The sequence below is a fragment of the Poromitra crassiceps genome (genome assembly GCF_964638095.1).
Source record: "Poromitra crassiceps genome assembly, chromosome: 11".
Classification (NCBI taxonomy): Eukaryota; Metazoa; Chordata; class Actinopteri; order Beryciformes; family Melamphaidae; genus Poromitra; species Poromitra crassiceps.
The window spans coordinates 15,629,782-15,644,208 of NC_139643.1; the positions used below are offsets into that span (position 1 = coordinate 15,629,782).

The following is a 14,427-nucleotide window of genomic DNA, read 5'->3' on the forward strand; positions in this document are numbered from 1 at the left end:
TACACTAACAGATTTTGCTGCTAAATGGCATAACAACTGCAGACTACAGTCAACAAAGACAGACTGAGCCCAACTGGAAATCCTATGTAAAATCGGAAGGAAACTCTTGTAGTGTATTTTAGGTATAAAGGAGCAGCGGCTCCACTCTTGAGTCTCCCAGGTGACAAAGCTTCTATCCCTAATACCTAAAATACACTACAAGAGTTTCCCTCCGATTTTACATAGGATTTCCAGTTGGGCTCAGTCCTGTCCATGAAGATCACAAACAGGATAGGTGTCAAAGTGCAGCCCTGGCGGAGGACAGGTCTGGGAGTACAGAGATTGGATGGCCCTCAATAATGACCCCTCCATCCCATACTCAGCACCTCCCACAATATCTCCTGGGGGTCATATGCTTTCTCCAAATCCACAAAGCACATTTGGCATACTCCCAGGCCCCCTTCAGGATCCTCGTCAGGGCCGATTCTAGGGGGGTCAGGGGTGGGCTATGAACACCCAAAAATTAATCTTGCCCACCCAAAAAAAATCAAAAAAAAAAAATCTCCCTTTTTGAATTCCAGGCGACCGCACTTAGGGTCGCGACCCGAAAGTTGGAGACCACTGGGTTAGTTAGTTTAGGGCACCTAACAGTAGTTATAGCTTTAATTTGATTTGAGAAATTAGCTCATCTAATGAAAAGAAATATTATGGAGTTGATTATTTTAAACTGGATGAAGTATTTTTATTTATTTTTAGGGTAAGTCAATCTGCTTTCAAAGTAGTTTTTAATGAATGAATGAATGAATAAAGTTTATTTCCCGCCACATCACAAAAACAAACAAACATGCGAAACAAAACAAACATACGATGCTGGCCGAAAAGGTTAGGGCTGAAGCTATAAGCTTGTAAATGCCCTAACCCAGTTCATCTTATAAATTACAAACTTTCCATAGGTCTAATTACAAAAAAACAAACGAACAAATTAACAATTGTCACTTTTCAGTTTGAGTTTAAATAAGACTAAACGTCTTGGAAATATAGCAATAGTTTTGTAAATAGTTAGTTTGTACAGTTTGCTAATAGTTTTGACAATAATAATGTAAACATTGGCCTGTCACCTGAGTGAAAGTTCCTACTTACAGATGGTGACCCAAAACAGAATGGTGACTCCTACTGGAACACTTTGGTTCAGTGTTTATGCCTGTGTTGCTGTCTGTTGTAGTGTAAAACGACTACAGGGAGAGCAGGTGGTTACATGAAAGTGAGTGAGAAAAGGAGAAGATACTGAATCATGACATCACAACAGTATAATCCTAATGTTAATTTAAAATTAAATATTCTTGGATGAAAGTCCAAAAAACGTCAAATTTTTTTCGCCGCTGCCCCAGGCAGCACCGAGAGTCCATTCCTACCTAAAAGTACTTCCAGCGCCACTGCATATAATGCAATTTAATCCCCATCCCGAACCCACAACCTCTGGCAACCTACCGCCAAAGTTGCCCCCTACCAGCCCACCCTAGTGTGGCAGTCTAGATACGGGCCTGATCCTCGTGAGAGTAAAGAGCTGGTCCGTTGTTCCACCAGGACGGAATCCATATTGTTCCTCTTCAATCTGTGGTTTGACTATCGGCCGGACCCTCCTTTCCAGTACCTTGGAGTAGACTTTGCCAGGGAGGCTGAGTATAATGTGATTGTCCGAATAGGCCAGAATGGCCGTTTCGACCTTAAATACCGGCGTAACGTTATCTTCCCCCCTGTCGTTAATTTTGTGCTTTTCAAAACCAGGCCTTATTCAGTGCGCCGCGGATATTACTGTGTGTATTTACGCACAGCTCTCCTCTGCCGATCTTACACTCTCTCCCCCTCTCTCTCTCTCTCTCTCTCTCCCTCTCTCTCGCGCGTCAGACAGGCACAAAGACAGATGGAAAAAAAGTTGTTATATTGTAGTTTTGAGCCCCTGTCATTCAGAGGCTGTTGAGCCACATGTGAAATCTCCCAGCATGCATGGAGGCTAATACATTTCGACAAGAAATCAGCCTAAATTGCCTAAAGTGGTACAGAAATAATGTTTATGTTCACACAACATGCAATTCTCGAACATTTCAATATTGGCCAAAATAAAACATAGAAATCCAAACACAACCCTATGTGAAACATATATGTAATCCAGGTGGTATATATATATATATATCCCTCGCAGATTTAACGTCATTTAGATGAGTGACAGCCATAACACGGTTATACTGTGATGTCCTACTGTGATGTCCGCTCCAATAAGACTTGGATTACTTCACATTTACTTTTACAATAAAAACACATTTATGCAATGACTTTACATAATGTAGGCTATATTTATGTGCATCATCTGCAGCACTGGAGAAGAAAAGGTAGTGAGAGAAAACAATATAATTCTAATCTGGACACATTTTCACCAATCTACTCTCATCATGACATAGGCCACATAGGGATAGGCTATATTTTTCTAGCCAATGCGTTTAGAACATTCTTTTCACTTTGATCTTGCTATAGTGTAGCGTATTTACATGCTTGCAGTATTTAAACTGCAGTGAGATTGGTTTGAGAAGCATAATAATATGGAATAATATTATATGGAGACAGACGGGGATGAAAGGGAGGGGGGGAGCTCAGAGCGCTTTGGTCGGCTTTTCTGACCGGACTGGATCGCACCGTGGAATTGGAGCTTAAAAGGGAAGCTTGTGATTCGTTTACTGCACTTCTCCAATGAGCAGGTAGTGCATAATTTTACGCTTAAAAGGCGTGGTTATAATGCTTCAGGCCACGTGTAGCGCCGACACCAAAATATCGAGTGCCCTGGTCCACGCCCACTAATCTGCGCTGCGCCTGGCACTAAGTGCTGTTTTTAGGCCGTTGCAACGACAGTAACTTCAATTTGATCCTTTATTTGGTTTCTTATCACTATATAAAACCAGTATGATAATAATGATAACATAGACATGAAGTCTCATGTTCATGACACAATTAGGCTTAATATAATATACATATAAATATAATATAACTAGATTATCAGGCTGCTACACATCCTTAAAGCCTAGTTTGGTGGGACTCTTGTTGGCCCGTTGTGTGTCTGTGTGTTGGCGGTTAATGTCATATTTATGTCACACATATTTATCTTCTCCTGGCTTCAGCCTCCATCATGCTGCTTCGGTTTGTTTTGAAGTAGACAACCACACTCTGACCTGTCGCGCCGCACATACGGTGCGACAGGTCTACCTGAGTCCGTGAGGATTACCTTTTCTTTTCATCTCTTTTTACATAGAAAACACTGCATTCTGGCGGGCAGTGATCTAATGCATTAAGGCAGCGTTACTTGGATTATTAACTGTAATATAATTACTGTTTTGGAAATTATAACGCCTTATATTACTTTGTTACTGAAAAAGTAGTCTCGACGCCAGACCCATGAGAGTTCTTACGCTGATACAGTACGTTACTGCATGCTGCAGAGCTCTCTCTGGGTCTGGGACGCTTCCACCCAGCCGGCTGGTAATGGGAGGGAACCGTTCACTTGGCCAGTTTGCCAGTGATTTTGCGACTTTGCGATCAGATAACACGGGAGGCGCAGCCCATTTTTCGAACCACTCTCTCATTGGTGCTATGACCTGTCACTCATTCAATGTCACCCCCCTAGATGCGCCCTCAAACCCCAGCAGTGGCTGTGAAGTGGTACAGACTCATTTGCGGAGCGCAGCGATTCAACGTAATATGAGTCTGGGGAGAGACTACTTTGCACATTAATCGATAAACAGCATGCTGTCAAGAAGGATAATGAATTAAAGATACAGTGTGCGTTGATGACGTCACCAGGCAGCGACGTGACATCTTTCCGCTTCACACAACCTTTGTGAAGCGGAAAGGTTTGATTAAGGATTAGGTAAAGACTTGGAACTGCCCGGTGATAGCAGGGGCATCCGGTTGCGGCTTCTGTGCAATTGCTCACAGGTAACGTGAAATGGAACGGCCTGGTGCTTGCGGAAGCTTGGAGATGCGATGATCGCTGCCGTGCGGAAAGCCCGGGTGAATGCTTGGACGGCTGCTGGGCGCCTGAAACACCGGTTCGCTGAAGAAAATAGTTAATACATTTTTTAACCTCTTGGACTGATGTCTGAAGTCTGCTGTTCTCTTATGACGGAGTCCTGGCTGGAGGGAAATGGAGGAGCTGGTATAGGCCGCTTGCTTGAACCGATTTGCTCCATGAATGGGGAGATAATCCAAGCGAGGAAAAGACTGACAATGAGCAAAACAACCGCAACATGAGAATGACAGCGACTGTAAGAGGCAGCAAAGCCGGTAAGAGCGAAAACAACTGCTTCAGCGATAATGATCAGCAACTGAGGATGACTTAAAGCACACATGCAGTACATAGCATAGTAAAACATGGACTGATATACTACTGGTTAAAGTCAAAGTCAAAATGAACCCAACGGAGCCCAAGTGGCGCGTGGGTCGGAGTCCGTTTCAGACTGAAAACATAACTTGTCTGAGATGACACGTTGAGAGGTGTGTCATAGTAGCATGTCGATGATTTTATTTGGGCTTTGGCCAATCCTGGCATGTTCCGTCTCCAAATCGAGTGGGATTCAGTGTGTTGTGGCGCTCTCCTTGGGAAGAGCCTGGAGACAGAAGGTTAGAGGCTGAGTAGAGCTAGGTGAGCCGCAGGCAGCCAGCTGCCTTTGTGTTGCGGGGCGGAGAGTGCAGCCGGTCCTCCGAGGTGGGACCCCTGACAACCAGGCTCTCAGGCATGCGGCATTAACGCTATTGCTGTAAATACAATATTCCTGGAATGCGAGTTTTAACGAGCCACTTACCCTTCTACCGTTTGCTTTATTGTGTATGTTTTATACAATTGGCCAAGTTAGTAGTTAGGTTATGGGCTAGAAATTCTGCCAGATGACAGGCACTAGCCGCCATTTTCTCCTTCATTTGGCAGATAAAATTATCTTGAAATGATGATTTGATTGACAGCTGCCATGTCGTGATATGATTGGTTGAAATGGGGAAATGTAATGGTACTTGGTGACATCAGCAAACTGTAGATTACTGTTATGAATGAAATCTTGAAAAATGAACTTTTTATGTGAAAAAGTGTGAAAAACTAAATAAATTTGATTTTTTTAGATTTTTTTGGCATACATTATTAAATAGGTGCACTGAATACCCAGGTATTTGAACTAAAAATTAAAGTCATTTTTGGGTTCAGCTCGACTTTAAGTGATTGGCTCAGCAGGAAAGGAATAGCTTGGCTGATTGGTTATTGCCACAGAGGGGAAGCAGCATGGGAAACTGTGAATGGATGAGGAGACAACATGAATGAAAGGGGGCGTGCCTAACAAGGAATGGGTTATATAACCTCAAAGAAATGGGGCATGCACTGTCATATGACCTGAATTGGCTGCTAAGTAGTCTTCATTATTGAAATGTGTTTAAACATCACTTATCCCATATAGCTCTCCTTTGGTCGTCCGTACGGATCCATGAAGCTGCCTTAAAACAGTAGTCAGCTCTCTCTTCTCAATGAAGTCGATGGTCATAGTTTTCGAACGTAGCCAAGTTTTGACAGCCCATACTGTTTGCCTAACAGTGTTTGCTTCGTTTTTGTTTTTCTCCAAATTGTCATGTTCTGCAGGCAGCCGCGGCGGCAAGGGGGGGCTAGGGGGGGCTTGAGCCCCCCCCTGAAATTAGCCAAGCCCCCCCTAAGCCCCCCCTGGAAATTTATTTGGAGAAAAACAAAAACTTAATTTATAACAACTAAACTAGGCTAATACACAAATATTCTGAAGTTTATTCTAAAAATATAAATTAATTAAAAAAATAATCCACTGATCGATGTATTGGTGCTCTGTTCATCAATAGTAGAAGTGAAAATTCCCAGCCTCCTTGAACACAGCATTTACACACCTCCGTGGCTGGCGCGTGATTTCTAACCCCACATAGGATAAGCAATAACCACGCCCTGTGGCGCTGGGATTGGCCAGGAGCATTGAAGCTTGGGACTAAAGCACCCGGGGTTTTTCATCTTTTAAAATAAAGATGTTTAAAAAACTATTGCTTGTTACATTTTCAGTGCTGTACCTTTTCTCTGGGTAAGAATTGAGCTTGAAATTAACGATATGATACGTCATTATATTATATGAGCTATGAACGTGAACACAACACCGTTTATATTATTGCATGTTTTTGTAGATTGTGTACATTGTGTAGATTACAATTATTATACTTATTATTATTATTATTATTACTATGCTAAGGAAGGTAGGTGACCATAATTAATTTCAATGTCCGCTCTCGAAATCGCTGTCCGTTCTCAAGAGCTATTCAGTTGGTTCATGAAATCGCTGGGCTGTGTGCCCTCCAGTGTTGCTCCTGGCCAATCCCGGCGCCACAGGGCATGGTTATTGCTTTATATAGAGGGGTTCTCCCGCTACTGGCAAGTGATTATGGCTGCTCTGCTCAAATTGGCCTGTTCCATCTCAAAGCGTCTCAACCGCGGAAGTTCAATTTCCTCACATACATCAGGTAAAATGGACATAAAACAAGCGTCTAGCGTTAGTATCGCGCACCTTTATATTGATCAAGCCTTTATGTTGATGTTAAGACTGCGTTGCCTTTTTTGGCCACGATGCCGTGCTCATGCGTGTGTCTCTGAGGCATGTGAAGCTGCTGTACGCATATCAAACCTATTGGACTGTTGCTGACTGTTACATAACTGTCGTTCTCCCATGAAAGTTTGTTGTTTTAGATCACAACTTCTGCGTGGGAAGTGGGCGCTTCTTTCAGGCCCCGTTTGTGTGCTCAGTCTCAGGGCGGACACTCAGACCACAAGGCCACTGAGCTAGTTTTGATAAAAGTATCAAAATGCCTGTTGTCCAGCTCAGTCACTACACAGTCTTGTCACTGGTGTGATTGTTATATAGTGCAGTCTATATGAATGGTTATATTTCTTTTTACTCTGGCATTGATGAATGGATGTGGCTGTGTATGTGGCACTGTTTATTTACATATAGCCTATATGCAGTGATTAGCCTAATTTGTCTCTAAAATATAACACATTTTAAATCTTTTGTGTAACTTGTGAATATAAATTCTTGATTTACCATCTAAATGTGTGTGCTGAATATAGCCTTGTGTAACTGGACTCATCAGTCTCAACATACAGTGTGACATAGGGCTAAATACACAGTCAGTCTTCAGCTCATTGAAGCACTTACATGCATAATGTTGGGTTGGGATTTGGCTCTCAATGGAAAAGCAGTGGGCCCTCCTTGTCTAATAGTAGAGCCTATTCACACCCTATCAATCGTATTATTATTATTTCTTATATTAGTGGTTTTCAACCTTTTACACAAGTACCTGAGAAATTACCACCATATGAATGTATAAGAGGGAGGGTCCCCGCGTACCACCAGTGGTACCTGTACCACAGGTTGAGAAGAGAACCACTGTCTATTTATGTAGAAAAAGTTAGCCCCCGCTGTAAATATTTAAGCCCCCCCTTAGCCCCCCCAGCCACAATTGGCTGGAGCCGCTACTGTCTGCAGGTGAAATATGAGCAAACCTGGAGGTTTCCACAGACAAATTCAGGTAACGTTGCTCACCCTCATCCTCCTCTGAGGACCATTCATAGTTTAAGTCTAAGTTTAAGCTAATGACGTGCAGCGCACAGGCCTTCTTGAGACATTCTCTCTGCCCATATAGGATTGCCTTTTCCCCGGGAGGGTCTGGTGAGACGTAGGATGAGCCCGGCCTGGAGTCACCCACACAGGGCCTAGACCACATGTGTCAAACTCAAGGCCCGGGGGCCAGATCCGGCGCGGCACCTCATTTATGTGGCCCGCGAGAGCTAGCAAAGAATACAATTTCCGCAATACAATTCTTCGCAATATGGCTTAAAATAAAAAATATTTAAAATATTGTTAAATTGAATAATAGTTGTAGGCTACTAGCTGTCTGTTTGCCATTGTTTTCCCTATAATTCTTTCAGAGCTAGTTATTAAGTATTAAGTTATTACTAAAAAACAATAATAACCGAATCAGGGGCATGAAATATTATAACACGTAGGCTAGATACATTTATATCGTGTTACATTTACAACCGGCCCTTTGAGGGCAACCATAATGCTGATGTGGCCCGGGGTGAAATTGAGTTTGACACCCCTGGCCTAGACCCTCCATGCACCGAAGGGTCTTACATATACTGCGGTGTAGCACTAACTCTATTGCAGCGGATTGGGTGTGATCAACCCTTCCGCAGGCAACGTTGCAGACAGAGTAGGAAGGCTGATCCGTGAGCGGCTGCTTCTGGGACGCGGGTCGGGTCTTAATGGGCCTCGGCCGGGTCTACTGGGCGAGGGTGTATGATGTTGAGAGACCCGAAACACCTCACGACCCCAGTTAACATCACTGATGACGCGTCGCAGCGCATGCTGTAGCATGTATTTTTAATCAAGTCAAAGGTTATGTATGTAAATACATCCATCTTTCTGCTGTCGGATTTACACTTTGTGAATGACATTTCAATGTAATGTTAATAGTGGTATTGATTGTTGTTGTTGATTAGAACAGCTGTGAAGTGGCATGATATACACACTGTGAGGTGCACGTGATGTTATACTAAAATATCAGCATGGCTAGAATCCCTCTTGTCCAATAAAATTGCTCAGCTGGAACTAACTGTTGTATGATATACATTTCCTAAAAACTGTCTGGTTGGTCAAATGGTGGTATGTAAACAAAATTTACCCCCATGGAGGAACAAACTATGGGGCTTTCGGGGAACACCATAGAGGCTACAGAGAAACTACACTGCATTTGAAAACAAAGGCTGGAACTAAATACAAAAGCTAGTGATATGTTTAATAAACTAATAATATATATGAGTTGAGTTGAGTTGAGTTCCCTCCCCTCCCTCCCTTGATATGTGAAGCACTTTGAGTATCTAGAAAGGCGCTATATAAATCCATTCAATTATTATTATTATTATTATTAGTATTAGTATTATTAGTATTAGTATTATATATGATAAGAAAACTGCAAAGAAAAGTCCCCTAGGAACTTTTGATTTCTAAAGAAGAAGAAACAAAATCAAGATGACTAAAAACCAGACTGAACTGGATGACATACAATTACATTTAAATAAACCCTCCACAACAAGCAGAGAAACAGTCTGGTATGAACAACAAAAACAAAACATGCACTACAAGTCACGTCTAAGTAAAGTATGTGTCTCTCCTCCTCCATCAGCTGTGATCCCAGTCTTACCCGGCTTGTTCGTCATGATCACTGCTGGGTCCAGTTTGGTGACGATGTCCTCCTTGACACCAGAGAGCTGAAACACACACTCGTACTTCCCCCAGTCTTCAGGTTTGACTGATGAAATGTTCAGCTGAACGAACATCAGGAAGGTTCCATCGTGGTTGGGGAGGATCTCTCCGGGGTCCATGAGGTCCTGAAGCTTCTCTCCATCTCTCCTCCAGAACAACATGTCTCTGTCAGAGTAGAAACCTGTAGCATGGCAGCTGACTGGAGAGGAGGGAGAATTCTGGAGGAGAGACACAGAGGGAAGAACTGGAGAGGGGGGCAAGGGGTGAGAGAGAGACAAAGACAGAAAAAAGGTGGGAGCAAGGGAGAGGGAGAAAGAGGGAGAAGAAAAAAGAGGGGGCAGACAGAGGGAAAGAAAGACAGAAACAGGGAGGATGGACAGGAGGTCATGTGAATCAGAAACGAGACAGCGGATGTTTTTTTTGTGAACACGTTTGGTTTCTTTCGATATTCTCATGGAGTTAAAAATGGAGTCATGGAGTCTGGTTGCCCAAATGTTGTTATGGTAAACAAGACTAAGCCCAAATTTACCCCCAAGGTGGAACAAACTATGACCCTATCAGGGACCACTATAGGCTACAGCTAATGGCTACAGAGAAACTACACTGCATGAGAAAATATTAGCTGGAACTAAATCGATACATAATACAAAAGCGAGTGAGAAGTTTAATAAACCAATCAGAATAAAACTGCAAAATAAGTCTTCGGATCTTCTGATTTCTAAAGAAGCAAAAAATAAAATAATCAAGATGACCAAAAACCAAACTGAACTGGATGACAGTAGGGGGAAAAAAAACACAACAAGGAGAGAAACAGTCAGGGTACAGAACAACAAAAACAAAACATCCACTGCAAGTCAGATGTAAGAAGTAAACTAAGGGCCCTATCTTCGCAACGGCGGTAATTTTGCGTTAGCACCCGTTTTGCGCCGTGCAAAGCCCTAATTGTGGGCGTGTCGGCCCGCTGCGCTTCACGTCATCTCGGCGCAAACCTCATAGGCCCATGAGAGGATTCACAAGGTGAGATCAGTCCCCTTAAAAGCCACAGCATCATCGCCCTCACGTCACCAGCTTCTTTCTTGCTGAGTGCAAGCAGAGAAACAGAGAGAGAGAGAGAAAAGAGAGAGGGTGAGAGAGAGAGAGAGCGAGAGAGAGAGAGGGGGGGGGGAGAACGAGAGATCGAAGAGAGAGAGGGCTGCGCAATTACGTGGTGATGTCCCAAAGCGTGCGCTTACTGTAATTAGACGTTTCGTTCATAATAGGCCTACACATCTAAAAATATTTGTTTCTTTAATAGGGTACAAATGTGTGATATTTGACTTCTAGCCTATTTCAATAGCCTGTGTCAGAATTGTCCACTCTGTTTCTCTGCTTGCTCTCGGCAAAAAAGGAGCTGGTGACGTGATGGCGGTGACGCTGTGGCTTTTAAGGGGAGTGATCTCACCTTGTGCGTGTTTATGGGCATAAACACGCCTATGGAGGTTTGCGCTGAGATGACGTGAAGCGCAGCGGCCCGACACCCCCACAATTAGGGCTTTGCACGGCGCTATTCCATCGCAAAACGGGCGCTAACGCAAAATTACCGCCATTGGGAAGATAGAGCCCATAGTCACTGGGCTGCACCACTCACACTTGATAGGGGACACAAATGTCCCAAAAGGTAAATGTATATGTGACAGCTGCTGTCGGCAGGGACCGCAATTCGGCCGTATCAGTTTTCCACTACGGGCATCTAATGTAATGTAACATTTGGTTTTTCATTTTTCACACTAGCATACCATAGCGTATTTGAACTATCCATTCCATATAAAATGAAGATATTTGGGGGTCATTAAATACGTTAATCTTGTTAAATAAAACTTGAGTTGTTTTACTGCTGGAAACGAGCTGAACGAGCTGAACAAAGGGGCAGTCTTGTATTTGTATACAGAGTTTCGATTGGCTATTCGGCTTTTGTTTCCCGTGAGATGATCTTGTTGGATTAAGTAAGATTCTTTAAACTTTATCTGCGAGTGCGGTCCGGGCACCTTCATCTGACAACATTGCGCAGAACACAGACAACATTATGGGAGTTACTGATGCAGCAGTGCAGTGAAGCACTTTCTGGCTTTTCCTCCTTGGTGAGTTTGTATAATCATGAGCCCTAACATTACATTTTGTTTCTGTTTTAGGACTGTGCGAGCATCTAGTTATGGATAGATGTGTGTTTTAGCCATAGACTGTATAATATAAATGTTTTAGCACGTTTTGACGTGTGGAGTAGTCGAAGAGTAACAAAGAAAGAAACGAGTGTTAGGTCAGCGCTGCCGCAATTTTGGCCCAAAAATCACTCTTGTGTGTGTGTGTGTGTGTGTGTGTGTGTGTGTGTGTGTCTTTCTGTCTGTCGTGTTTTCTTATCTGCTGCTTGCTAGTTAACAGCTTGAGTTGAAGCACAGTCTGAAACCAATGTCTTTGTGTTTTTTATTTTTGTTCAGCAGCTTCTGAACTCCCTTTTCACTAGCAAGAACCACACTACAACCAGGAACGTTTAACCATTTATTTAAATGGATGAGTTCCGTCTCGGCGGAGTGAGAGATTCCTCACGGCGAATCATGAGTGGATTGGGGAGGTTTGGCGGGGTCCGGCCTACATTTGATCTCCGGTGAGTCCGGCAGGCGATCGGATTCATCAGACGCCCAAAAACCTCCAGTTAGGTGAATAGAAAGGACTGGGCAGAATGGAGATCTTTGAGATCTGATCAAATGTAGCGATGATAGGTCTGGGAGGACCAGCGGCCTATGAGTTGGATGAAGTGATCCGGGGTTCCGTTGCGTGAGGCTGAAGTGGCGGCACTGATTCTGAAAGAGTGACCAGAGTAGTGGATGGGGCAAATAGCAGATGAGGAGAGGACTTGGAGGAGGTGATGATGGAACCAGAAACGAGTGACCACTTGGCCGGAATTGGTGATGAACAGAGGATCCGTGGGTGTATGGCCAGATGAGTTCCGGTAATTTAGGTAAGAAGAAAGGACTTGGAAAGGATTCAACGATGATAGAACGTTAAACTAGAAGATGGGGGTAGGCTGACCGGTTTGGTTGGTTTTTGAATGTTTAAGGTAGAATACCATGGTGTCTTCTGAGTAGTGGAGAAGGTCGGAAGTGCAAGCATGGCGGCGAGGGTTGAAGATGAGGGTCGAGGCGGTGATTTCGGAGCAGCGAAGAAATCCGAAGAAGGCCAGCACGAACATGGCCTCCAAGGTTCGTGCTACATGAGGAGTATCGTAGCCAGTGCGGAGGGTATGGATGCATGCTGACAGCAAGTCGAAGGTGAGGGGAAGGCGTTGTGGCTCTCTGGTAGGTTCCTGACGAAGGAGACCTCTGAGGAGAGAGTCTACTGTACTTGGGGGAGATTGGATGTTATGCTTGAACTGCCGGTTATGAGTTTGGAGAAAAAGCTGATGCCACTGAGGTATGTCCTGATAGTTTGAGTTTGGACGGTCATGACGGAGTGGGCATAGGAGATGAAGCTGGTTATGGTGACTAGGTTGAATGTGGGGAAGGTGATGTTGTAACGGTAGTGGAACAGGTGGAAGCTTTTCCAAGCTGACCAGTATGAAGATAGGGTTGATTGGGAGACGCTGTTAATGATGGCATTTTGAGATTGGAGGATGAGGGGAAGAAGGGCAGGATTTACACATTGAAGATCAATGCTGAATACGGAGGAACTGGTGTAGGATGGATTTCGGCATGATGAGCCAAGCTTCTGAACTTCTGCAGAGAGAAACGAGAAAGAGAGTCAGCGATGGTATTGAAGTGGCCGGGGACGTGAGCTGCATGGAGAATGTAGTTGTGGGTGACTGAATGCCAGACTAGGCGGCGCATGAACGGCATGATGGATGGGGAGTTGGAACGACCTTTGTTAATGATATCGACGACTGCTAGGTTGTCAGAATGGATGACGATGGCTTTACGAGACCATTCGTGGCCCCACAGAACCGCGGCGACTACTATGGGGTATATTTCGTGAGGGGTAGAGGAGGTGACCTGGCTCAGGGAATTTGCTCTGCACAAGGAGCCCAAAAAGAACATAATAAGCACACATGTAATAAGAATTACAATAATCCAGATGAGAAGTGATAAAAGCATGGATACCTCAAAATTAGACTGCGCGTACCCCATTTGATAAGATGTTTGCTTTCAGATGTTTTATTATAGAAAGTGTATGAAACCCATCACCTAAACAGTCCTACATTCTATCATTGTCTTACTTTTGAACTGTCTCCCAGTGTGTCAGTGGAGTGACAGTGATCAGCTGGAGTGGATGGGGAGTGGTTAATGTAAATGAGCAGCTATTGTTCACTCCCCCATTACCTGGCTGCCTCAGGTGTGAAAAACCTCTCCAACTTTGAGGTCCAATTTCTCAGCTTCTTACTTTCCAGAGTGTGAACAATCAAATAAGCACATGACAGTCTGCAGTTTCAGAATCTGTAAAAAACTGAAAAATGACCTTGGCCTACTTGTGGGTCAAAACGCCAGCAGCTGTCACATAATGAATTAAAGTATCACGAGGGTTAACAGAAAGAGCATGAGTAAATGTATTACAAAAAATAAGTAAGTGTAAGAAGTAAACTAAATGTGTCTCTCCTCCTCCATCAGCTCTGATCCCAGTCTTACCCAGGATCACTGCTGGGTCCAGTTTGGTGACGATGTCCTCCTTGACACCAGATAACTGAAACACACACTCGTACTTCCCCCAGTCTTCAGCTTTGACTGATGAAACGTCCAGCTGAACGCTCGTCTGGAAGGTTCCATCGTGGTTGGGGAGGATCTCTCCTTGGTCCATGAGGTCCTGAAGCTTCTCTCCATCTCTCCTCCAGAACAACATGCCTCTGTCAGGGTAGAAACCTGTAGCGTGGCAGCTGACTGGAGAGGAGGGAGACTTCTGGAGGAGAGACACAGAGGGAAGCTCTGGAGAGGGGGGAAAGGGGTGAGAGAGACACAAAGACAAAACAGGCAGGAGCAAGGGGGTGGGAGAGAGAGGGAGAAGAAAAAAGAGGGGACAGAGGGAGGGATAGTAAGACAGAAAGATGGAGGATGGACAGGAGGTCATGTGA

At 44.0% G+C, this 14,427-nt stretch overlaps 1 protein-coding gene across 1 annotated transcript; it reads right to left on the reverse strand.

Moving 5' to 3' along the window:
- Positions 1–9,211: 9,211 nt before the first annotated feature.
- On the reverse strand, positions 9,212–14,156 carry LOC310784856 (BOLA class I histocompatibility antigen, alpha chain BL3-7-like; the record flags this gene model as incomplete). The annotated part of the gene is made up of 2 exons (XM_083645892.1): positions 9,212–9,582; positions 13,988–14,156. 2 exons carry the CDS (start codon positions 14,154–14,156, stop codon positions 9,212–9,214), a joined length of 540 nt encoding a protein of 179 aa, XP_083502018.1.
- Between the last annotated feature and the right edge of the window lie 271 nt (positions 14,157–14,427).